The sequence below is a fragment of the Molossus molossus genome, unplaced genomic scaffold (genome assembly GCF_014108415.1).
Source record: "Molossus molossus isolate mMolMol1 unplaced genomic scaffold, mMolMol1.p scaffold_m16_p_1, whole genome shotgun sequence".
NCBI lineage: Eukaryota > Metazoa > Chordata > Mammalia > Chiroptera > Molossidae > Molossus > Molossus molossus.
This window is the reverse complement of record NW_023425344.1, coordinates 121,709,054-121,735,978: the sequence shown is the minus strand read 5'-3', so window position 1 is coordinate 121,735,978 and position 26,925 is coordinate 121,709,054. Positions and strand designations below refer to the sequence as shown.

The window sequence follows — 26,925 nt, the reverse complement described above, 5'->3', positions numbered from 1 at the left end:
TGCAGACTGATTTCCGATTCTACTGGATGCAGTCAAAGCTGCTAGAAGAAGAAGGACTGGGAGAGAACACCAAGCTCAATCCTGTAAGACCTAGGATTAGGGTTGCAGAATTATTTATGTTGATTGGTCTGGATTGGTCTGTTATCTAAATATAATCATTATTAATGAAATTAATTATTTTTGAGACAGTACAGCGTAATGGGGAAATATAGGCTTTACAGTCATCCAGATAGGAATTCTAGTTTTGGCCTTAACAGTTGGTAGAGTAAGTTAAAAACATCATTTGGCCTTAGTTCCTTCATCTGTATAATAGGATTAACAACACTTGCTATACAGCGTTGCTCTAAGAACCAAATGATAAAAATATGTATGTCCTCCTAGCACAGTGCATATGATAGGCTCTCAATAAATAGTGGTTGATATAAAATACTAATAATGACTTTTATTAATAAGGTATTCAAAATTCTAGTACCGTGGTTTACAAATTGCAGTATGCATCAGCATCAACCAGAGGCCTGGTAAAACAGACACTTGGGCCTCAGCCCCAGAGTTTCTGATTCAGTAATTCTAATGTAAAGCCTGAGAATTTGCATTTCTAACAAGTTCCCCAGTGATGCTGATATTGCTGGTCTATGAACCACATTTTGATAACCTCTTATATCTGAGCTGAGAGTGACCTCATCTAATCAGTTCCCTTATTTTATAGATGAGCCTGTAAGTTCAGAGAGGGGACTGCCTTCCCCAAGGTCCCACGGTACTGGATTATAGTCCTGTGTGATTGCTATCCATTCATTGGTTAAATATGTGACAGCTATTTTGACATTTTATTAGTTAAGCCCTGCAGATTGTATTTTTCTGGATTGCTTATAACTTTTTTAAAGGCAACTGGATAACAGTTATAGGAAAATAAATGGGGTCAATACTTGTAGTGATGTTATCAATAAGGTCCTGGAAAAATGTGCCAGAGTTTTTGATTCAGTAAGTCTAATGTAAAGCCTGAGAATGTGCATTGAGGAAGGGGAACATGGGAGCTGTTCTAAGTGCTCTACATGTTTATCTCATTGAATCCACACAGCAACCCTATAAAGTAGATACTTTTTTGTATCCCATTTTACATATGGGAAAAATGGAAGCATGTAGAGATTAAATGATTGGCAGAACTGTGAGTCAGATCACTTTGTTATACTGCTTCAGTCTAAAGATGCTTGCTGGTGTGAAAAAAGTTGAACTAGTCCTTCATTAGGGGCAGCTGTCAGAGGGCTGGGAAAATAACATAGAATCCCTAAACCTACCACAGGACTGTGGTTCTCAATCCTGACTACATGTTAAAATCAACTGGAGAGCTTTAAAAAATGTCTGGGCCTCTCCCAGGCCACTTCAGTCAGAATCTTAGGGTGGGGCCTGGGCATCAGTAATTTTTAAGAGTTCCCCAAATGATTCTCTTGTATAAAGCAAAGTTGAGAACCACTGATCTAGTAATTTAGTAGGGAGGTGGAAGGGAGGTGGTTGGGAAGGAAGAGAATGAAAACTTCTTTGATATAGCTTTTCAGTTGCTGGAACAATGTTATTTGTAATGTGTATTAATTCTTTGTTCTAATTTATATTTTAGTTTAAATTTGTGGGGCTAAAGAATTTTCCTTGTACCTCTGAGAGCCTATGTAAGGTGCTGTCTATGGATTTTCCTTTTGAGGTAACAAAACCATTGTCTTTATTATTCTGATGTGATTGCACGACACAGGGAAACTTGGTTACATAGATTCTTTTTTTAAAAATTTTTTTTCTTTATTGATTTTAGAGAGAGAGGAAGGGAGAGGGGGAGAGAGATAGAAATGCACCCTGCATGCCCCTCACTGGGGATCTGGCCCTCAACCTGGGCATGTGCCCCAACCGGGAATCGAACCGGCAACCTCTTAGTGCATGGGTCGACACTTAACCATCGAGCCACACCGGCTGGGCGGTTACATAGATTCTTAAGATATTTTCTGACTTTGCTGTGTCAAAACATCAGAAAAGGGCTGAGCCCTGGTGTGGCTCAGTTGACTGGAACATCGTCCTGTATACCAAAAAGTGGCGGGTTTGATTCCTGGTCAGGGCACATACCCAGGTTTCAGGTTCGATCTCCAGTCAGGGTGCATGAGGGAGGCAACTGATTGATGTTTTTCTCTCTCTCCCTCTCCCTTCCTCTATCTAAAATCAATTTAGAAAAAGAGAGAGAGAGAGAGAAGGAAAAGGGCTGAAAGCTGATTGCTGGGAAAGGATCTACTCACTGCCCTTCAGAGCCTCAGCCCCACCCTGCTACATAAGTCAGAATGCCAGAGCTGGAAAGGCCCTTGAAGGACAGCTCATCTAATTCCCTTATTTTGCAGATGGAGAAACTGAGACCCAGATCAGAACAAGGCTTTCATTACTAGATCATTCATTTTTTTGTTTTGTTTTTTTAATTAAAAAAAATTTTTTTTAATTGATTTTTCTTTTTTTAGAGAGAGAAGAAGGGAGAGATGGCAACATCAATGTGAGAAATATCAGTGGGTTGCCTCCTGCACGCCCTCTACTGGGGATCAAGCTTGAAACCCCAGGCATGTGCCCTAATGTGCCAGGCAAGAACACCATCTGTATTTATAGCCCTAATGGGGAGTCAAACCAGGACCTCTCAGTTCATGGGACTACGCTCATTATTATTATTATTATTTTTATCCTCACCCGAGGACATTTTTCCACTTTTTTGTTAAGATAGAGTGGGAGGGAGAGAGGAAGAGAGAGAGAGAAACATCGATGTGAAAGGGACACATCGAGTGGCTGCCACCCACACGACCAGCCAGGGCTGGGGACAAACTGCAACCGAGGTACATGCCCTTAGTGGGAACAGAACCTGGGTCTCTCTGGACCGCAGGCCGATGCTCTAACCACTGAGCCAAACCGGACTGTGCTCAATCCACTGAGCCATTACTGGCCAGGCAAGAACACCATCGCCCTGGCCGGTTTGGCTCAGCGGTTAGAGCGTTGGCCTGCGGTCCTGAGAGACCCGGGTTCGGTTCCCGCTAAGGGCACGTACCTCGGTTGCAGTTTGTCCCCGGCCCTGGTCGGTTGTGCGGGTGGCAGCCACTCGATGTGTCCCTTTCACATCGATGTTTCTCTCTCTCTCTCTGTTCCTCTCTCTCCCCACCAATCTACCTGAACAAAAAATGGAAAAATGTCCTCGGGTGAGGATAAAAAAAAAAAGAACACCATCTGTATTTATAGCCCTTATACTATAAATAAAGTGACAATAAATGCTTTTTAGCAATGAGCCACTGACTCCCAGAAAAGGAAATTTAGAATTATATGAGGAGGTCTTTCTATTGAAAAAATCTGAGTTTCCTAGAGCACAGCTCACAACAATGTAGGGGCAGGTTTAGGAAGCCAACAGTGGTTTAGGACGCATGGCTTCTTTTTTTTTTAATCCTCACCTGAGGATATTTTTCCATTTATCTTCAGATAGAGTGGGAGGGAGGGAGGGAGGGAGGGAGGGAGGGAGGGAGAGAGAAACATCAATGTGAGAGAGACACATTGGTTGCCTCCTACGTGACCCCAACCAGGACCGAGCACAAATCACAACCGAAGTACGTGTCCATGACTGGAATTGAACCTGAAACTTACTGGTTCAAGGGCTGACGCTCTAACAGCTGAGTCAAACCGGCCAGGGCTTATTAATTTATTTTTGTTACAGATGTTTCTTTTTTTTTTTTTTTTTATCCTCACCGGAGGACATTTTTTGATATTTTGTTCAAATAGAGTGGTTGTTCAGATAGAGTGGGAGGGAGAGAGAGAGAGAGAAACATCGACATGAAAGGACACATAGAGTGGCTACCACCCACACAACCCAACCAGGGCCGGGGACAAACTGCAACCAAGGTACATGCCCTTAGCGGGAACGGAACCTAGGTCTCTCCAGACTGCAGGCTGATGCTCTAACTGTTGAGCCAAACCGACCAGGGCTGTTTCTCCTTTTTTCTTGCAGACATCTTCCTCCCTATCCTGCCCCCTAAGTTGTTTTTTTTCTTTAACTTTTTTTGTTTATTGATTTTAGAAAGAGAGGAAAGGAGAGGGAGAGAGAGAAACATTGATGAGAGAAAAAACATCGATCAGCCGCCTCCTGCATGCCCCCCAATGGGGATTTGGCCCACAACCTGGGCACGTGACCTGACTGGGAATCGAACCAGCAACTTCTTGGTGCATGGATTGACGATCAACCACTGAGCCACACCGGGTGGGAGCGTGGCTTTTTTTGATAGCCAGTTTCCCCTGTGCTCAGCAGTCCAGCATCTCATAAGGGTCTGTCCAATTCCCCTGCCTTGTTCCCTGTGTTGAGCACATACCCTCCTATGAGATCCTAGGTGGTGGAAATGCATGGGATTTGGGGAAAGAAGAGTTGGGTTGAATTTCTGCTTCATACTCACTGTGTGTTTTTAGAGAAGCCCCCAGAACTTTGAACCAGCCCCATCTCAAGGATACCCTCATGGTGGGTAAGAGGGTGAGTAGTGGGTAGGAAAGCTCCCTGTGAACAAGAATTTTATTTTTCTAAATTTTATTTTCTAAAATTCAGTTTTCTAGGCCATTTCTTCATTTAGAGAATTTGTATGTGTGAGAAACGAGAACTCTTTCCTCTGGCAGTGACCCAGAAAAAGGATTTGGACCACTAGAGCTCCCCTGTGTGTATAGACTCCTGAAAACATGTGGCCCCAGAAGTCATTTTGATCGCTGTTCTTCCTTCTTGTAGGTGGATGGACTTCTTTTCTACCACAAGCAGACCCACTATAGCCCTGGAAGCACTCCTCTGGTGGGCTGGCTGCGCCCATATATGGTGTCAGATATTCTTGGTGTGGCTGTGCCAGCTGGGGGCCTGCTGACTACCAAGCCAGAGTATGCTGGCCACCAGCTCCAGCAGATTATTGAGCACAAGAGGAGCCAGAAGGAGGGCATGAAAGAGAAACCCACACACAAGGCCTTTGACAGTGGGCACTATGAGCTGGAACACCTATCTACCCCTAAGTTGAAGAGCAATCCCCACAGCCCAGACCAGCCCAGGAGCCTCATGGAGAGCTAAAGAGGCAGCCTCCTTAGCTGTGACTCCTTTGGAAGTCACAGGATGGTGCTTGGTCCCAGAACAAAGGTTGGGGAGGGAGAAGAGTGATAATAATAGGTGACTTCATTTTAGACCAGACTTTTCAAAGCCACTCCAGCTGGAAGCAGTTTAACTCCTGTAAAAAGTGTATCCTGGATCCACAATGTAAATATATGTGATTCTTAAAAAAGAACTTGTGATTCTTATTTTTTTTTCTTTAAAGAGATTTTATTAACAGGTATATGGTCTATCTTTCCCCAGGTACCCATGTGAATGTGTCATTCAGAACTTGTTTGGAGGTTCTAGCAGGGGAGCGCAGCTACTCGTATACCCTTGACCGAAGACTGGTCCTCTCCTCTGGGGGGAAGGTTGTCCTCTTCAACCGATCACAAAGCTTTGGGAGGGATGAACATGGATCGGTTGAGGAAGGAGGGGGTACACCCGCGAATCAACCCTGGCGATCAATGGGGTGACAGATGTCGCAGCCAGATTGCCCTCACATTCGAATGTATCATTCAGTAAGGTTGCTTTTGTGATCTAAAAGCCAAGACGTTTTGATTCTTAAATGTTGGACAGTCTTGAAGCTCCCCCCCCCAACCCCCTCCTAAACCATGACTGTTAAGGTCTTGGCCCATTTCACTCTGGTTTTAGCACTTAAGCATTCTGTTGAGTTTCCAGTTGCTACTGTTGCTAACATCATTTTTTAAAAAGTCTTACCAGGAACTGCAGTTCTTAGTATTTGAATACCTTCCCTCTTTTGAGAAGACAAATGTAATTTTCTTTGGTTTAGACATTGCCAGAGATAAAATGCAAATAGTGTTCATTCACTACTTTCAGAAGATAAGCCTTGTGCCAGGCCTCTGTGATATAGAGTAGATTATGGAGATAGACAGGACCAGTGAGAAAATAAATCCACCAGCATAGAGAGTAAGTCAAAATGGTGAGATGACTGCTATAGTGCAGAAAGGCCCATAGAGCCTCAGGGGCTGGGAAGAGCAGAGAGTTTTTGCAAAGGAGGTCAGAGCTGGGCTGAGGCACAGAGGAGGGACAGGAATGTGCTATGCAGACAAAGAGGTTAAGAGTTCCTCACAGAAGCAGGAGGGTACATAGTTGCGCCCTTATAGGGTAGGGGAGAATGGCTGAAGCATAACATAGGATTGGCAGGCTGTGAGGGAGGAAACTAGAGAGAGATGGGTCTGTGTTATGCAGAGGTTTTGGATTTTATGTCATGGATGAAAAGGAGTCAATAAAGAGCTTTAAGTAGGCAAGATCCATTAAGATTTGTGAACTAGAGCTCTTTGCCAGCCGTGGGAATGGAAGGAAGATGGTGACTGCTCTGTGTTCAGGAAATGTGTCTGTCTCATTTCCCTTGGCTGTAATCTACCCACACTGCTTCCACCTTTCTAGGATTTATCTTATTTGACAGAAGAATTCACTATTCCACTCCAGGAGCACTAGCATCCTCTGGACAAAATTTCACAGAGAGCCAGGTCAAATGTGTGACAAGTCAGATGCAGTTGTTCCTTTGTGTTAATTCTGGGAACAAATCTTGGTGGGACTTGTGGTTGAGTGGAGCCTGATTACACAGATTTAGCACAGCAGTGGACCTCTCCTTTGTGCTGGGCTTTTAGCTGCTCCAGATGACTATCAAATCAGAGAAGAAGCCTCCTCCCCCACACCTCGTGATGTACTTGCCAGCTGCAGATTTCAGCATGCCTACATTGATAAGCTCTTTCCTGAATTCCAGTAGGGTCAATTCTGCAATAGGAACCTCATGTTCCTCTTGCCAAGAAACATGGTGTTGGCTGGTCACATTCTGAATGCTGTAGTCTGTACTTTTTTGTTTGTTAATCCTCCCCCAAGGACATTTTTGTATTTATCTTCAGATAGAGCAGGAGTGAAAGAGGGATGAAGAGAGAGAGCGAAACATCGATGTGAGTGAGACACATCAAGTGGTTGCCATCCACATGACCCCAACGGGGCCGGGGACAAACTGCAACCGAGGTATGTGCCCTTAGCGGGAACCAAACCTAGGACTCTCTGGTCCTCGGGCCGACACTCTGACTGCTGAGCCAAACTGGCCAGGGCTGGAATCTGTACTTTTGTCAGCCAGCTGTTCATTTCAGGAGCAGCACATGCTAGCATCAATGAGACTTGCCTGGGCTATGCCCAGAAATCTAGGTCTGGAAGGACGATTTTCTCTAGGGTCAAATGCAAGAGTCAACAAACATATCAGCCAAACTTATCACCACACAAAACTTGATCATGTTGAATGGTAGCTGGAAGGATGTATCTCAGAGGAGTGCCCCTTCTGTTTTTAACTGAGGAGCCAGTATTATCGATTACTGAATAGAATGTGTGTCTTGCTTATATTTCTTTGTGAAATGCCACCTGTTACAAAGATGGTTGTGTAATAGGTTACTGTGATTGCACTTACAAAGGACCAGGCAAAATACATTGTCATGGTTACTTTTTTTTTTTTTTTTATCCTCACCCGAGGACATTTTTCCATTTTTTGTACAGACAGAGTGGGAGGGAGAGAGAGGAAGAGAGAGAGAGAGAAACATCAACGTGAAAGGGACACATCGAGTGGCTGCCACCCGCACGACCAACCAGGGCCGGGGACAAACTGCAACCGAGGTACATACCCTTAGCGGGAACCAAACCCGGGTCTCTCCGGACCGCAGGCGGGCACTCTAACCGCTGAGCCAAACCGGCCAGGGCTGTCATGGTTACTTTAATGTTAGCTCAGAAAAGCTAAGCTGGGTTCTAATGCCTGCACTGAAGAGTTGGTGTCAAATCCGCTTGTATTTGGCAATGGTTTATGTGGCAGAATGGTAAAAAACTAGGAAAATTTCTGGGCAAGTGGAATGGGGAAACTGAGACAAGAAAATTAAACAAGGCCAAACAGAGCGGCTTACAGCCAGCTTGTGAATCACAAGACCTTATCTTTCCCAACCAAGGACATTTGTGAGCAAATGGGATGTACCTTTCCCTAACCAGAGAATACATAGCTTAAATCACCCTGGCCTGGGAAAATTAAAAACAAAGATCCAATTAATGTCATTTTTGTCAGCTAAACCCAAGGACAGATAAATTCTGGAGGACAACAAAACTCCAAAAACATTTAGATGGTATTACTTGGGGTATGTTAGGCAGGAAAGATAGCTGCTAGGGAAGGAGTTGGGGAAGGGGAGAAAAAGAGATTATCTCACCCACTATACAAAGAAGTCAGCCATTTTAGGACTTGCCAAACAAGATGACCAGGTATATGTACAAACATTCCGAGGTAAGCCACAACAATGTAGAAGGGGACTTTGAAACCTAGCCTGCTATCCAAGCTATCTGGCAGGGAAGCTTTGAAACCTATAGGGGGAAGGGTATAAAACTCTTTGAACCCCCACTGGGCAGCACATTCAGACTGAGTTACCTGCTTGTGCTTTATTCCAGGTGTATCTTTTTTTTTTTTTTTTATGTTTTTATTGATTGTTTTAGAGAGAGGAAGGGAGAGAAACATTGGTTGTCTGCCTCCTGCATGCCCCTATTGGGGATCAAGCCTGCAACCCAGGCATGTGCCCTGACAAGGAATCGAACCTGGACCTCTCAGTCCATGGGACAATGCTCAATCCACTGAGCCACACTGGCCGGGCACCACATGCATTCTTAATAAATTTGATTGATTTGCTTCAACACTGCTGTCTGTCACTCATCTGAATTATTTATTGTGTGCTGACAAGAGCTGAGGAGGTGAGAGCCAACCCCCTCTGACTCAGGGGGCTCTCTGGTAACAGTTTATCTTCACTATTTCTCCACTAGTTAATCTCTCACTTATGTCTATACCCACTGAAATCTGACTTGTGTACATACCACTCAAAGTGCTCTCATCAAGGGACCAGTGATCTCCTGTTTTCTAAAAGTAAGGGACATTTCCTAGGCTTTCTCTTACCTGACTTTACTTGCCGTGGATATGCTAATGCCTTCTCTGTCTTATCGTCAGATACGCACACATGCACACACCTACATAACTATATACCAGTCATCTCCCAGCCACCTCAAACAGCATGTCCCAAATTGAACTCATCTTTTTTTTTTATCCTCACCCGAGGACATTTTTCCATTTTTTGTTCAGATAGAGTGGGAGGGAGAAACATCGACGTGAAAGGGACACATCGAGTGGCTGCCACCCACATGACCCTATCAGGGCCGGGGACAAACTGCAACCGAAGTACATGTCCTTGGCGGGAACTGAACCCGGGTCTTTCTGGACCATAGGTCAACGCTCTAACCACTGAGCCAAACTGGCCAGGGCTGAACTCTATCTTTCTCCCTCAGTCATGCTCTTTCTGGATCCTTGTCCTTACTAATAGCATTTAGTCACCTTGGCTAGCAAACTACCTTGTGACCTGGGCTTAGTATATTCATCTGGCTTCATAAATTACCTTGTCTCCTTTGCTGCCTCCTCTCTAGTTATGCTGCTTTATCATTCTCTGTACACATCTGTTTCATACACTCTACCCTCCCACACACCATCCCTCCTTATACTGATTTTATTCACCTGGTGAATATACCTACTCTTCATCGAAAAACTCCATTCAACAGATAACATTTTAAAAAATATTTTTTATTGATTTTTATTTTTTTAAATAAAAAAATTGCCCCACAGAATACTTACACTATTTTCATTTTTATTTTTTGCTGTTCTGATTGCTATTCTTTTTGTCCCTGAAGTTCATCAATTTAACAACCAATTTGTACTTCTTAGTCCCTTGACCTTTTTTGCCCATCACCGCCCAACACCCCTCCCATCTGGCAACCAACAAAAAGTTTTCTGTGTCTATGAGTGTTTCTGTTCTGTTTGTTCATTTTGTTTGTAGATTCAATTATTGATAAATATGTATTGATTGCCATTTTATTGTTCATACTTTTTACCTTCTTGTTCAAGAAGACCTGTCAACATTTCATATAATACTGATTTGGTGGTTATAAACTCCATGTTTTTCTTGTCTGGGAAGCTCTTTATATGCCCATCCATTCTAAATGATAGCTTTGCAGGATAGAGTAATCTGGTTTGTAGGGCCTTTTTATCACTCTTAATATTTCTTGCCACTCCCTTCTGGCCTGCAAAGTTTCTTTTGAGAAATCAGCTGACAATATTATGGGAGCTCCCTTGTAGGTAACTAACTGCTTTTCTCTTGCTGCTTTTAAGATTCTTTTTGTCGTGAACCATTGGCATTTTGATAATGATGTGTCTTGGTGTGGGCCTTTTTGGGTTCATCTTGTTTGGTACTCCCTATGCTTCCTCGATTTGTGTCTGTTTCCTTCACCAAGTTAGGGAAGCTTTCTGTCATTTTTTCAAATAGGTTTTCAATTTCTTGTTCTCTCTTTTCCTTCTGGCACCCCCATGATGCAAATGTTGGTACACTTGAAATTGTTCCAGAGGATACTTAACACTATCTTCATTTTTTATTTTTATTTATTTATTTTTTTATCCTCACCTGAGGACATTTTTTTGTTTTTTTGTTCAGATAGAGTGAGAGAGAGAGAGAGAGAGAGAGAGAGAGAGAGAGAGAAACATCGACGTGAAAGGGAAACCGAGTGGTTGCCACACACATGACCCAACCAGGGCCGGGGACAAACTGCAACCTAGATACATGCCCTTAGCGGGAACTGAACCCAGGTCTTTCTGGACCTCAGGCTGATGCTCTAACCGCTGAGCCAAACCGGCCAGAGCTATCCTCATTTTTTAAAATTCATTTTTCTTTTTTCTGTTCTGATTGGGTATTTTTTGCTTTCTTATATTTCAAGTTGATGGTTTGCTTCCTGACTTCACCTATTCTATTGATTTCCTGTAAATTAAACTTCATTTCAATTAGTGCATCCTGCATTTCTGATTGGTCCTTTTTTATGCTCTTGAGGTCCTCGCTAAGTTTCTTGATTATCCTTACAACCAGTGTTTTTTTTGTTTTGTTTTTTTATCCTCATTTGAGAACATTTTTCCATTTTTGTTCAGATAGAGTGGGAGGGAGGGAGGGAAAGAGAGAAAGAGAGAGAGAAACATCAAGTGGCTGCCTCCCACAGGACCCCAACCAGTCTGGGGATGAATCGAAACCAAGGTATGTGCTCTTGACTGGAAATAAACCCATGACTCATTGGTCCTTGGGCTGGCGCTCTAACCATTGGGCAACCGGCCAGGGCATAATCAGTGTTTTGAACTCTACACCTACTGTTAGATTGCTTATCTCCATTTTGTTTAGTTCTTTTCCTGGAGTTTTGCTCTGTTCTTTTATTTAGGACATGTTTCTTTGTCTCCCCATTTTGGGTGCCTCTCTTTGTTTCTATGTATTAGGTAGAGTTGCTACATGTCCTAGACTTGGTAGGTTAGCCTATTGCAGTAGGTTACCTGTAGGGTCCAGAGGCATAGCCTCCCTGATCACTCCAGCTGGGCACGCGATGTACACCCCTCCACCTGTATGGACTATATACCCTTCAGTTGTAATTGCATCTTGATTGCTGTTGGCACATCAATAGGAGGGATTTACTCAGGCTGATCAGGTGCAAGGACTGGCTGTGCCCATTGACTACTGGCCTCTGACTCCCTTAGAGGATCAGTGGTGTAAGGGCCCAACACACAGAGCAAGACTTACTTTAGCAGGGCCCTGGTACCCACCAAGTCCACCCCTTTAGAGTGTTGCTTGTGGAGGTGGTTGGGTGGTGATTCTTTGATGTGGTCTGAAGCTGTCCATTGGGTGTGTTGGTTTTTGGACCTCTTGGGAGGCACAGGCCAAGATCAGACACTGCTTGTGTTCAGCCAGGGGCCACCAGACACAAGCTACACAGCTATCTGCAGATGGCTGCTTCTTCTGGTGAGTTTGAAGTTGCCCAGGCAAGGTCAAGCTGTGAACCACAGCCAGCTGCTGCTAGTGCTGAGCCTGGGGCCACTTAGCAGAGGTATGGAGCTCGCTGAGGCCAGATGCTGCTTGTTTGAGAGATTTTAGGAAAATCAGAAACATCAGTCCAGACAGACCATTTCTATGGTAAAGCCACTGGAAACAGCTTGGGTGGGCCCAAAAGTTGGGTGGGGCAGGGCATTAGGGAATCACCAAGGAGGGGCAAATAGTGTGAGACAGGTTGCTGGAATCCCAGATATGGTGCTCTTCTGCCGGCCTCTGGGGCATGTGCTCAACTAAGTCCTCCACCAGCATCTGTTTGTGAGAATGCTTCCTCTTCAGCTCTTGTGGACGTGGAACAACTCAGTTCTTCCCTGTATGTCTCTGATGCCTTTCAAGCTGCCTCCCCAGAGCTGGAGCCCAGAGGGAGCTAGTCGGAGTAAGTCTATGCATGGACCCTTTAAGAGGAGCTGCCTGGAACTCTAGAAGAATCAGCCTCCCTCAGCCTCAATTCCTCCTGGTTTTTACAGCCAGGAGTTATGGGGACTTCTTTTCCTGGCACTGGCATCTGAGCTGGGAGCCTGATGTGGGATGGGACCCCTCACTTCTCAGGGAGGACCTTCACAGCTGAGATATCCCTCCCGAGTTTTACCTGCCACATGTGGGTGTGGGACCAGCCTTTCCATGCCTCTGTCCCTCCTACTAGTCTCATTGTGGTTTCTTTAATTTTATCGTTGTAGGACTTCCATTCAGCTTGATTTCAGGTGTTTCTGAATGATGATTGTTCTGTAGTTTATTGTAATTTTGATGTGGTTGTAAGAGGAAGTGAATACCGTATTTACCTACACTGCCATCTTGACTGGAAGTCTTAATTGATTTTTTTTGATACGTGCCCCTAGCGGGAACTGAACCCAGGAGGACTCTCTGGTCCACAGGCTAACGCTCCAACCGCTGAGCCAAGCTGGCCAGGGTGTCTTATTTTTTAAAGAGAGGGAAAGAGAGAGGGGAAGAGAAACACATCAATGTGAAAGCAAATCATCAGTCCGCCACCTCCGGCATGCCCCACATTGGGGACTAAGCCTGCAACACTGGGCATGTGCCTTGACTGGGAATCGAACCAGCAACCTTCAGGTGCACAGGTGACACCCAGCTGGTGTATCCACATCTGCCAGAGCCAACAGATACCTATTTGAACCTTTACTTCTGCAGGCAGAATTAGCCATTCTCATCTTTGTGCCCTCTCCATGTTACTACATATCTATTAACCAAAGTTAGGGATGGTCCCCAAGACCACCCTCACTCTGACACTAATTGCAAGTTAAGGATAATCCCTAAGACTACCTTTAGGTGTGATAACTCACCAGAGGGATTCACAAAACTCACGGAAAGCCATTATACTCACAGTTACTGTTTATCACAGTGAAAGGAAATGGATTAAAGTTAGGCAAGGGAAGAAATGCATGGGGCAGAGTCCAGGAAAGTTCCAAACATGGATTTTCTATTTGTCCTCTCCCAGTGGAATCATGTACAGCATTAAACTTTCTTGGTAACTATGTGTGACAATACAGAGTATTCCCAACCAGGAACTCTCACGTGAGCCTTGGTGTCCAACGTTTTTATCAGGGCCTTGTCATAGACCTAGTTTCCAGGGGTCTAGCTGATAACAGGTAATCCAAAGTCTCCCTCTCCCCAATTACATTGCTGGATTTCTGGTGTGGCCAAAGATCCCTAGGTAAACAAAGATATTACTATTAGGCAGGTCATTCTAAGTTCTTAGAGGTTACTTTCCAGGAGCCAAGGGCAAAGGCCAACCTGTCTTTAGGCAAGGTTAAAAAAAATCAATAAAACAAAACAAAACAAAAGGTTAAATTCTTTCCTACACACTCCCTCTATTAGGTTGCAAGCTCCTTCAGATGAGGGACCTGGACTTACTTTAGATCCCCAGTGCCTGGCATTCTGCTTGGCACTTGCATCAAATAAATGTTGGTTGGTTATATAAAATGATGAGCTGGATTGAGAAGGCAGTTTGGAAGAGAGCCCCTCCCCTCTCTGGCTGCACAGAAGGGTGACCTTGGAGAGAGAAAGCTGATTGAAGATGTGTGTTTGGCTCAGTTGTTCAGCATTGACCCATGCACCAAGAGGTCGCCGGTTCGATTCCCAGTCAGGCCACATGCCCAGGTTGTGGGCCCAATCCCCAGTTGGACATGCAGGAGGCATAAGTATGGTATAATAACTTCTCACTGTTTACAATGGAGGAAGGAAAGAAACAATCTTCTTAGCAACAGACTTCCTTTCTAATAAGAGGACAAGTAAAAACCCTATAATATATGTATATATTTTTAGGCAAATATATCTTGTTTTGTGCCTTCTGGTATGTAGAGCAGGAAAAGCAGACAGAGTCTTGCAATTTTAACTGGAAAGTGACTGACTGCTTGCTTTGGTTAGATGAGATGGTATTCGAGTTCCACCCTGTCTTGGAGTTCTATGATTATTCCCCATCTTTATATTAAAGAAGAATCAATTTTTAAAAAACTTATTTAGTTATTTATTCATTTTTTATAACCATTTATCCCCTCTATGCTCTAGTCCACCTCCATGCACCCCCCACCGTTTTTGTTGTTGTTAATCTTCACCTGGGGATATTTTTCCATTGATTTTAGTGAGAGTGGAAGGGAGGGAGAGAGAAAAAAAACAAAAAACCCATCTATGTGAGAGACACATCAACTGGCTGCCTCCTGCATGACCCCAACCAGGGCCGGGGATCAAACCTGCAACCCAGGTATGTGCCCTTGACCGAAATCAAACATGAGACCCTTCAGTCCGGAGGCTGACACTCTAACCATTGAGCAAAACCAGCCAGGGCTACCCTCCTTTTAAAAATTATTTATTTAATTTTATTGTGTGTGTGTGTGTGTGTGTGTGTGTATTTATCCTCACATGAGGACATTTCCCCATTTTTTGTTCAGATAGAGTGGGAGGGAGAGAGAGGAAGAGAGAGAAAGAAACATCGACGTGAAAGGGACACATCGAGTGGCTGCCACCTGTACAACCCAATCAGGGCCAGGGACAAACTGCAACTGAGGTACGTGCCCTTAGTGGGAACTGTATCCGGGTCTCTCCGGACTGCAGGCCAATGCTCTAACCACTGAGCCAAACCAGCCAAGGCTCAAATAATTTTTTTTAATTTAATTAATTTATTTATTTTTGTTACAGATGTCCCCCCCCCCCCCCGCCACTGATACACCCCTCCTCCTCCCTCAGATAATTTTTAAAAGTTGTTTCTTCACTAGGTATTGAGAGATTTGGTTTGGGGCCTTGATTTTATTGTGACTCACCTCCTCCCAATCCTCAAAGGGTCCACCATCCAATGAAAAGGCAGAGGCAGGTGGAGAGAACCTGTAAGAGGTCCTAGGACCTGGAATAGGTCCTAGGAGGTTGTCAGTAGAGAAGGTGCCTTGGGCAGCTCTGGCTGGGTAGTATAGGTTAATGGATAGAGCATGCGCCCCCACCCCACTGAAGGGTCACTTCCCAGTCAAGGACACACACTTGGGTTGCAGGAGGCCACCAATTGATGTGTCTCTTTCACATTGATGTTGTTTCTCTCTCTCTCTCTCTCTCTCTCTCTCTCTCTCTCTCGCCTCTCCTCACTTCACTCTTTCTAAAATCAATAGAAAAAATATCCAGGGTGAGAATTAACAACAACAAAAATGGCCTTAGGCAGCAAATATGTGGGAAAGGACCGTGCGTATTTTTTTCTCACATCCATTTCAAGTGATGGTTGTAAGAATGAGGTGGAACGAGGTGGTGCAGGGTCTCCAGAAATGTAGGTTTATTGGGAATTAGCCTGCCGGACTACCTCTAAGGAGAGAATAGCAACTGGCTTGTACAGACTAGCGAATTTTAAACTTAGGGCTGGGGGGGGGGGGGTCGTTCAGCCAAGGAGATGTGGTTGTCTTTGATTGGTTGGGCGGGCCCAGGGTCTCCCCAGTTCTTGATTGGTGGGGGGCTGGGGTCTTCTGAAACTTGTTTTTCTTTCCAGCGACCCTTAGCAGTTTTGGGTGGGTTAGGGTGGTTTCATCATTCCTTTCCTCCTGACTGGAGTGATGGGTTTGGTTTTCTGAAATGAGAGGCTTAGGGCAAGGTTAAACGATAAGAGTGATGGGTTTTGGTTTCTTGGAATGAGAGGTTTAGGGCAGTAATATGGACGTTAAGAGCTAACATTTCCCTGACTCTTAGTTAATATAAGTTGGAAAAAAAGTTTGTGTTGATTAGAACTTTGGGTTGACCCCTAACGAAGGCCTCTCAGGCAAGAGTGTTCTTCTGTAGCTACTTCCTGCTGTTCTCCCTATGGGTTGCTCCTCCTGGGGGGGTCACCCTGGGGTAGGGGGGTGTAAGTTTGGAGTAGAAGTTGGTGGTGGGCGACCCTGGTGAGCTTGGTCACCCCTGCACGTAGAAATTTCAGGAAACATGGGAGAAGCAGTAAGAGGAGAGAAATTATTATTAGTGGAGTTATAGGTGGGAGTAGGATGTTAAAGAGAGGGTTTGACCACCATTGGCTTAGTGGTGATGCTTCCTCGGGCCTGCGATTGCAGAGCCTCTCCTGGAGTTTTTGGAGAGAGTTAATATTTTCCTCCACTATACCTGATTCATTGATATAATAGCAGCATTTTTCTTGGAGGAAAAGGCAGGTACCTCCTTTCTCAGCAGTGTGGAGGTCCAGAGCCCATTGGTTTTGGAGGGCGACCTCTGGTAGGGAGGTGAGTTGTCGTTGTAGGGAGGCTAGAGAGGCTGCTGAGTTTTTGAAACCTCTTTCTAGATCCGCCTGAATTTGTTCAGTCATTTTAAGGCTGTAGCTGAGTCCAGCTCCCACAATTCCTAGGGCAGGTACAGAGGAGAAGAAAGAGAGGCCCAAGAAAAGAGAGAAAGATGGCCCACTTCTGGCAGGGAGTTAGTGGGGATTAGGAGTCCTGAAGCTAAAAATTTGGAGATGAGGGGTTTTAGGCCCTCTAGATGTTTTTGAGAAATGGGGTACTGGGGTACATTAGGAAAGAGAGATGTTTTTAAGGGATATTTTGATGGGGGTCTGGTGAGTAGCTGTGGAGGGCTGGCTAGTGTCCCAGACCTGAGGATTGACAATAGAGGGGGAAATGGGAAAGGAAGCGGAGGAATCGGGGGTGTGGCTGTCATCCAACAAGCAGAATATTCTGATATTTTGAGAAACGGTTGTAGGTCTCTTTGGAGGGAAGAGTTGGAGGGTAGTATGGAATTTGCTTAAGAGATCCCATTGTAGAAGGGGGGTGGGGCATTGGGGCATGACTAGAAACTGATGTGTAAATGAGGTTCCTTCTAAGATACAAGTTACAGGAGGGGTAATAAGGGGCAGGAGTGCTGATCTGAGACCCCAACTACGAAAGTTTGAGAAGAGCTGAGAGGGCCATTAAATTCCGGGAGGGTGGAGAAGGTGGCCCCTGTGTCTATGAGGGAGGAGATTTCCTTTCCTGCCATGTGAAGGTTTACCCTGGGCTCACTGTTGGTGATGTGTACTGGGACCGGTGTCCCAGGGCCTCCTCAGTCTTCTGACCCCAGTCCCAGAAAGTCTGTTACTGTCCTAGGTGGGGCATTGTTGGGGACGGTTGACCAGAATGCCCTTTGGCGCTCAGGGCAATCAATTCCCCAGTGGCTCTCGCGGTGACAGTGTGGGCAAGGCCCCAGTGGGGGGCGAGGGTTTGGGCAATGTCTCGCCCAGTGGCCTGTTTGTTTGCATTTGAAGCAGGGACCAGGAGGACTTGACTGAGGAGGTTGTCCCCTAGAGCCTTGGCCCCTCGGACCAGTGTTCCCTTGAAGGGCCTTCCCTAGCATAAGGTAGTTCTCCTGTTGTCTTTTCTGTTGCTCTTCCCTCTCCGTTTCCTCCTGGTTGTTAAAGACCTTAAAGGCAATATGTAAGAGGCATCTTGGGCCCATCCTCAAGTTTTTTTAATTTGCATCTAATGTCAGGGGCAGATTGGGAGATGAAATGGGAATGGAGGAGGGTGGTCCTCGCTGGGGTGGTGGGGTCCATACGAGTGTATCTACGAAAGGCCTGGGAGAGTCATTCTAGGAATTCTCCTGGATTTTCTTGGGGCCTTTGAATGATTTCTTTGATTTTGTCATAATCGACGGCCTTATTGGCTAGTTTTTCTAAGGTCTGAAGAAGGTAGTCTGTAAGACAGTCATGTTCCGTACGATTAGCATGGCCAATCTGATAGTTCCAATTTGGGTCATTGGGGGGAACTGCTTCCCCCCTAGAGGGAGAGTATTGTCCCAGGCATGTGCCTCATCTGCTACTTGCTGGGTCGTCGCCCATACCCTATCCTTATCATGTGCAGAGAGGGAAGAAGTAAGGATGATAGAAAGATCATGCCAGGTAAGATCATACGATTGAGAGAGGTATTGGAACTCCTTGATGTAGGTGTCGGGATCAGAGGAGAAGGAGCCAAGGTGGTGTTCAATTTGGGCTAAGTCAGAGAGGGAGAAGGGGATGGCTACACACACTATTCCCTTGGTACCAGCTACTTCCTAGAGCAGATATAAACCAGTCTGGGGAGGTTTACATGGGTGGAGAAAGGAGGAAGATGCAGGAGAAGGCACATCTGTGGAGGAGAAGAGGCATTCAGATGAGGTAGAGTGGCAACAGGAGAAAGGGGTGTATCTGGGGCAGGAGGAGTATCTGGGAAGGGGAAGGGGGAGGAAGAGGAGAAAGAGGTGTGGCCGATTGGTCTTGAGGGTCAAAGGAATCCGTAGAAGAGAGGGGGATTGGGGATCTGGCTAGAAGGACTTTGCGGTTTCGATTGGTAGGTGGAGCAGGTAGAACAAAAGGAAGGTGAGAGCAGAGAGAGAAGAAAGCCTGCACGAAAGAAATTTCTGAGGCCTTGCCTGTCGGGTGGCATAAATTATCTAAGTCTTTTACAGCCAAGGGGCCTTGAACAAGGCAGTTTCGATTCAGACGACCCCATTTCGTAGAGAGGCAATGACAGGAGAGGGCATCCCCGTCTCCAATCAAGGCCTCGGGAGGACAAGCCTGTAGGAAGGACAGATCAAGAAGGAGTCGTCACCCCGACTTCAATGCCCAAGAGTAGCGAGAGACCCGACTGGGTACCCAGATTTTTGAGACGAGAGCGAGACGGGCGGGCCACTCAGTAGACATGGGTGGGTCAAAATCGAAACCGTGCATAGGTGGAAGAATAAGGGAGAATAGGGAAGGAGAGAAAAAGAGTGTGAGAAAGGGAGAGTGAGGGTGAATAGGGAAGGAGAGAAAGCATGAGAAAGGGAGAGTAAGGGTACCTAAAATTTGGAAGGCCAACCAGAGAGGGGAGGGAGAAATTCCTTATCTTCTGGTTCAGCAGGTAGGAGGTCTGGGACGGGTTGGAGCCGGCCAGTCAACCCAAACCACAGTCCACCCAGAATCTGGGAGTGAGCTCAGGCGAGCTTCCCCTGCCCACTGCTTCACCAGGTAGTAAGGGTGGTCTGTGCCGGGGATCCTCCAGGCTACCAAGCTCCCATCCCAGGTTTCAGCACCATCATGTAAGAACGAGGCAGTGCAATATCTCCAGAAGTGCAGGTTTATTGGGAATGAGCCTGCCGGACTACCTCTTAGGAGAGAGTTGCAACCGGCTTGTACAGACTAGGGATTTTTAAATTTAGGGCTGGGGGGTGGTCGTTCAGCCGAGGAGACATGGTTGTCTTTGATTGGTTGGGCCCAGGGTCTCCCCAGTTCTTGATTGGTGGGGGGCTGGGGTCTTCTGAAACTTGTTTCCTTCCCTTCCCTTCCCTTCCCTTCCCTTTCCTCCTCACCCGAGGACATTTTTCCATTTTTTGTTCAAATAGAGTGGGAGGAAGAGAGAGAGAGAAACATCGATGTGAAAGGGACACATCGAGTGGTTGCCACTCACATGACCCAACCAGGGCCGGGGACAAACTGCAACCAAGGTACGTGGCCTAGTGAGAACCGAACCTGGGTCTCTGTGGACCACAGGCTGATGCTCTAACCGCTGAGCCAAACCTGCCAGGGCTGAAACTTGTTTTTCTTGTCCAGCAACCATTTGCAGATTTGGGTAGGTTAGGGTGGTTCTGTCATTCCCTTCCTCCTGACTGGAGTGATGGGTTTTGCTTTCTTGGAATGAGAGGTTTAGGGCAAGGTTAAATGATAAGAATGATGGGCTTTGGTTTCTTGGAATGAGAGGCTTAGGGCAGTAATATGGAAGTTAAGAGCTAACAATGGTGATTCTTTAAAGTTGAATTTTGTGTCTTTTTTGTAGTGGCAAGAGGCAGCCTGGGAAACTGGGAGGTGAGCCTCACTATTGGGCCCAGCCCAGAGGCATTCTCCCCATCTTGAGCAACAGTGTGGGACCTGAAGAGGCAAATTTTGAAACCTAGAGCTGTCTTCTGGCCAGGACTTGACACAGATCCTTAGCATTTGTAGCAAACTTCCTCCCTTCCTCCCTCCTGGTGGGCTGGCTGTCCTTTTGTCTCTCCCTCTGCTTTTGCCCTTAAGGTTTTCTCTGCTCTCAGACTACAGAAATGAAAGATGGAACTCAAATCTGTCAGTTCTCATTGGCAACTTTAGCAAAAACTTTTATAAGGGAGGAAACTGAAACTGGCTCAAATAAGGTTCTATCTGCTGTGGCTTCCCCCTTAACACACATAAGTCAAAGTGATTGAAAGCAATGCAATGTAATTTATTTCTTTATTTCTTTTTGGTTAATCCTCACCTGAGGATATTTTTCCATTGATTTTTAGAGAATAGAAGGGAGGGAAGGAGAGAGAGAAAGAGAGAAACATCAATGTGAGAGAGACACATTCACATCGATTGGTTGCCTCCCACACAATCCCTAGTGGGACTGGGGATCAAAACAGCAACTCAGGTACATGCCCTTGACCAGAATCAAACCTGTGACACTTTGGTCTGAGGGCTGATGACCTAACTGCTAAGCCAAACTGGACAGGGCCAATGCAATGTAATTTAGATGGTACCTCTCTCATATTGAATATTTTCCACGATCAATTAAGTATCCAAAATAGCCCAGCCAGTGTGGCTCAGTGGATTGAGTGTAATCCCATGCACCAAGAGGTCACTGGTTCAATTCCTGGTCAGGGCACATGCCCAGGATTCGGGCTTCATCCCCAGTAGGGGCATGTTGGAGGCAGCCTATTGATGTTACTCTCTCATCGATGTTTCTCTCTCTCTCTCTCTCTCTCTCTCTCTCTCTCTCTCTCTCCCTTCTTCTCTCTCTAAAAAACAAACAAAAAATTCAATAAATAAAATTCATAAAAGAAAAGTATCCAAGGTAACCAAACCTGTTTGGTATTTGGTAAGAATTGGAATTTGTCCATTCTTTCAGCAAACATTGATTGAGTACCTCCTACTGTGTATTGTATATTGTATTGGTTCTGAAGAGAGAGGAATGAATAAGACATGGTCCCTGCCTTCAAAGAGCTCATGGTCTAATGGGAGAAACTAACAAGGAAGCAAATAATTAGAATTCAGAGTGCTGGGTAAACTCTATCAGGTATAAAAGTAACATAGTATAGTGACTAACCTGTGATCTGGGAGTGATAATATGTGTGTCAGATGAGAAAATTATGTGAGAAATGAGGCAGATTATATTTTAATTGTTTTCTTTTTTAATCCTCATCTGAGGATATTTTTCCATTGATTTTTTTCAGATAGAGTGGGAGGAGAGAGAGAAACACCAATGTGAGAGAGACATGTCAATTTGTTGCCTTCCCCACAACCCTGACTGGGGCTAGAGATCAAACCCATAACCAAAATAACGGCCCTTGCCGTGGCTGGTTTGGCTCAGCAGTTAGAGCATTGGCCTGCGGTCCAGAGAGACCCGGGTTCAGTTCCCGCTGAGGGCACATACCTCGGTTGCAGTTTGTCCCTGGCCCTGGTTGGGTCGTACAGGTGGCAGCCACTCGATGTGTCCCTTTCACATCGACGTTTCTCTCTCTCTCTCTTCCTCTCTCTCCCTCCCACTCTGTCTGAACAAAAAATGGGGAAATAAAAAATTTTTATCCTCGGGTGAGGATAAAAATAAATAAGTAAGTAAATAAATAAATAAATCACAGCCCTTGACCAGGAATCGAACCTAACCTGAGACTCTTTGGTTTGTGGGCCGATGCTCTAACCACTGAAAAAAACTGACCAAACCATATTTTAATTTTTTTTAAAAGCAGAAAATAGATACGGTAAGGACCAGTCTCTGTAGTGTTGGGTAATGGGGCAAAACGTAATGTACATGGGATAAGATTTTTCACCTTCCCTACAGAGTTCACCTTCAGCAATTCTAGTGTTTATATATGTGGCCTATGAGTAAATAAGAAAATAAGTTTTACCCTACGACATTTGTTAGCAGTAGGACCTCTTTACTCTGTATATGTTTGTCTTTTGGAAAAAATGGCAGTAAGAAGAGTTTTGGATTTTTATAGCCAGAGCATGTCTGTAGCACAACACATGTCTCTTTCATAGGCAGTAGATATTTTGGAGCAGTGTTTTAAGAGGGGCTTTGGATTTTATTTTTTATTTTTTAATTTTTATTTTTTTACCCTCACCTGAGGACACTTTTCCATATTTTGTTCAGATAGAGTGGGAGAGAGAGAGAGAGAGAGAGAGAAACATCGACGTGAAAGGGACACATTGAGTGGTTGCCACCTGCACAACCCAACCAGGGCCGGGGACAAACTGCAACCTAGGTATGTGCCCTTAGCGGGAACCAAACCCGGGTCTCTCTGGACCACAGGCTGACGCTCTAACCGCTGAGCAAAACCGGCCAGGGTAGGGCTTTGGATTTTATTTTATTTTATTTTTTTATTTTTTTTTATCCTCACCCGAGGACATTTTTCCATTTTTGCTCAGGTAGAGTGGGAGGGAGAGAGAGGAACAGAGAGAGAGAGAAACATCGATGTGAAAGGGACACATCGAGTGGCTGACCCCCGCACAACCGACCAGGGCCGGGGACAAACTGCAACCGAGGTACGCGCCCTTAGCGGGAACCGAACCCGGGTCTCTCAGGACTGCAGGCTGATGCTCTAACCGCTGAGCCAAACCGGCCAGGGCAGGGCTTTGGATTTTAGAAGTAAAGTTGTTTTGGGGGAAAGGCTATAAAATTCCAATCACAGTATCTCTATTCTCAGGACCGCAGGCCGACGCTCTAACCGCTGAGCCAAACTGGCCAGGGCAGCTATTCTTAGACAAGAACAGATATAAACAAAGCAGGAGAAAAATGGTAAGATAGAGGTTTACCATTGAGTTAAGATGACAGTCTTTATTGATTTAGTCATTCAACATACATTAATGAAGCACTTGCCTACTAGATACTAGGCTCTAAGGGTCCAAGGGCCAACAGGACAGATGTGGTTCCCACTTTCCTGAAGCTTACTGGCTCTCAGAGAACAAGCAGACACTAGGCTAATGAACAAGTACATGATTGCAGATTGTTATCAGCTGTCTGGTAAAAAATAAGAGGTTGCTGTGAGAGAAATTCATTTTAGGGAGTAGCCACAGATTATTTTGCTGAGGAAGTGACTTGAGCTGAGACCTTAAGGATGAATCAGATTTGTCTGGTGAAGAAGATGGGAAGAAGGGGAAGATAAATTTTCTAGACAGAGACCTATGCTTTAAAAGCAAAAAACAGTGCCCCCCGCCGTGTGGTTCAGTGGCTGAGTGTCGACACATGCATCAAGAGGTCAATGGTCAGATTCCTGGTCAGGGCTCATGCCCAGGTTTTGGGCCCAATCCCAGTAGGGTGCATGCAGGAGGCAGCCAATCAATGTTCTCTCTTATCGATGTTTCTCTCTCTTCCCTCTCCCTTTCTCTTTCTCTAAAATCAATAAAGAAAAAAAATATATATATATTTATATCTTTCAAAAAAAAAAAAGAGTAAGAAAACAAAAATACAACCCATAACACCCCTCCCCATAAAGTTCCCTCTTTATAATTTATTTTCCACTTTCAGATTTCAGTTCATGTTAATTAATTATATTAAATTTATATGTTTCAGGTAGACAACTTTATAATTCAAAATCTATAGTCTATTGTGTGCTCACCGCCCAAAGTTTAGTCTCCTTCCATCAACTTGTATTTGAAGTCTTTACCCTCTTCCTTCTCCCCTCAACCTCTTAATTTAATAAAAATGTAATTTTTGTCACCTAGATTCCCCCAACCCTACCCTAGCCTTCCTTCAGAGGCCTTGTAGCCAAGCATTTAAAAAATGCAAGAAGAGTGGGGGGGGGAAGGAGAAACATCTGTAACAAAAATTAATTAATAAAAATAAAATAAAATAATATAAATAATGCAAGCTTGGGCCCAGCGGTTGGAGCGTCGGCCTGTGGATCAGAGAGTGTCAGGTTTGGTTCCCGCTAGGGGCACGTACCAAAAAAAAAAAAAAAAGCACAATGTCTGTACATATGGATCTAACATATATATTTATACACATATATTTGTATTTGTGAAATACGTTTTTGTAAAACAAGGATCATAATTTCAACTATCTCATACTACGATGGTAAGAGAAGATGAATGAAAGTCATTTAGAACAGTATCTGGCACTTGGTAAGGACACAATAAATGTGAACTAATTATTTCATTGTATGTATCTACTATATATTTATTTTTTTATCCTCACCCGAGGACATTTTTTTTCCATTTTTTGTTCTGATAGAGTGGGAGGGGGAGAGACAGAGAGACATCAACGTGAAAGGGACACATCATGTGGCTGCCACCCACATGACCAACCAGGGCCGGGGACAAACTGCAACCTAGGCACATACCCTTAGTGGGAACCGAACCCGGGTCGCCCTGGACCACGGGCTGACATTCCAACCGCCGAGCCAAACCGGCCAGGGCTGTATGTATTATATTTTATTTTACTGAGTTTCCTATTGACAGCCATTAGATTATTTCCATTCTTTTGCTTTTACAAACCATTTTGCACCTCTAAGATTTTTTTATTTTTTCTATCCTCACCCGAGGATATTTTTCCATTTTTTGTACAGATAGAGAGGGAGGGAGAGAGAGGAAGGGAGAGAGAGTGAGAAACATCGACGTGAAGGGACACATCGAGTGGCTGCCACCCGCACGACCAACCAGGGCTGGGGACAAACTGCAACCGAAGTACGTGCCCTTAGCGGAAACCGAACCCGGGTCTTTCCGGACCGCAGGCCGACGCTCTAACCGCTGAGCCAAACTGGCCAGGGCTGCACCTCTAAGATTTGATTGAGCAAGATGACAGTACCATACTTGCTTTCCTTGGTTTGAGCCTGCAGTTATAGGCAAACATTTGTACTCTGATTATTCTAAGATTTACCTCTCAAAGCAAACCCAGCCAGCTGCATTGCACTTGGTTTTGCCTGATCTTTGCACTAGGAGTTAGAATTCCTGGGTTCAAGTTTTAGTTCAATACTAATTAGTTAGCTGTGTGACTTGGGATACATTATTAACTGAGGATCACTGGGAAAAACCAGGTGTAAAACTGTAAATGGTGGGTTGAAAAATTCCATCCTCTCCTGTGTCTACTCAGTGGTTTGTACTACTCAGGTCCTGTCATTTCTTCCTCCAGTTCAATCCTACAGCCATTTGCCTGCTTAGGAAGAAAAAGTATGCAGTAACTTCCACATGCAAATGGACCTGTGCACATTATATGTTGATTTGGGTTTTTTTTGAGAAAGAAACAGCTCTGGCCGGTTTGGTTCAGCGGTTAGAGCGTTGGCCTGCTGTCGAGAGAGACCCGGTTTGGTTCCCGATAAGGGCATGTACCTCAGTTGCAGTTTGTCCCCGGTCCTGGTTGGGTCATGAAGGTGGCAACCACTCGATGTGTCCCTTTCATGTCAATGCTTCTCTCTCTTCCTCCCCCCTCTATCTGAACAAAAAATGGAAAAATGTCCTCCGGTGAGGATAAATAAATAATTAGCAGAATTTAAAAAAAAGAGAGAGAAACACTGACCAGCTGCCTCCTACATGCCCCCTACTGGGGATGGAGCCCACAACCCAGGCATATGCCCTGACAGGGAATTCAACCTGGACCTTCATGTCACTCAATCCACTGAGCCACCCCAGCCAGTAGGACCTGTGCACTTAATTATTATTTTTTTAAATCCTCACCTGAGGATATTTTTCTATTTATCTTCAGATATAGTGGGAGGAAGAGAGATGGGGAGAAAGGGAGAGAAAGAAGCATCCAGGTGAGAGGGACACATGGACTGGTTGCCTCCTGCACGACCCCAACCAGGGATGAACTGCAACTGAGGTACATGCTGGAATGGAACCAATGACTCATTGGTCTGTGGGTCAACGCTCTACCTCTGAGCCAAACCCACCAGGTCGACCCGTGCACTTTAAACCCATCTTTTTCAAGGGTCAACTGTAGTTAAGTTCAAGTTACTATTTTAAAGGTTTTTGGAAAAGGTTATACATCCGAATGTAAAACTTAACACACACACACACACACACACACACACTGCTGTTAGAAACCAAGATAGTGGTTACTCTTAAGGAGAGTAGTTACTTGAGGGTAGTGACTAAGGAAGGGCTTTGGCAAGTTGGGATATTCTAATTTCTTGATCTGTGTGCTGGTTACATGGGTATGTTGAGTTTATGAAAGTTCATCATGCTGTATACTTACATTTTAACCTTTTGTGTATGTGTATACTTCAATAAAAAGTTTTAAAAAATGTACAAAACACCATATAGGGAAAGGTCTCTGTGTCCTCCGAAAGCTTTTGTTATGTATAAACAAGTTTACAAATGTATGTTCATTGTTCTTTTTATACATATTATGCAGACTATTTGAGTCTTGTTTTATGTGTGTGTGTAGTACGTGCCCCTAGCAGGAACCAAACCCAGGACTCTCTGGTCTGCAGGCCGAGGCTCAACCGCTGAGCCAAACTGGCCAGGGCTGTCTT

The 26,925-nt window shown here is 44.9% G+C and overlaps 1 protein-coding gene across 2 annotated transcripts in view; it reads left to right on the top strand.

Annotated features, from left to right (window-relative positions):
• The window catches only part of SNUPN (snurportin 1), a 46,038-nt gene extending 40,794 nt beyond the window's left edge, over positions 1–5,244 (top strand). Inside the window, exons 6-8 of one of the 2 annotated variants that reach the window (XM_036277894.1) lie at positions 6–83; positions 1,610–1,690; positions 4,757–5,244. In XM_036277894.1, coding sequence (XP_036133787.1) covers positions 6–83; positions 1,610–1,690; positions 4,757–5,083 — 486 coding nt within the window. In that variant the 3' untranslated portion in view covers positions 5,084–5,244. The remainder of the gene's footprint in view (positions 1–5; positions 84–1,609; positions 1,691–4,756) is intronic. The other variant, XM_036277885.1, reaches the window with a different exon arrangement.
• The last annotated feature ends 21,681 nt before the right edge of the window (positions 5,245–26,925 follow it).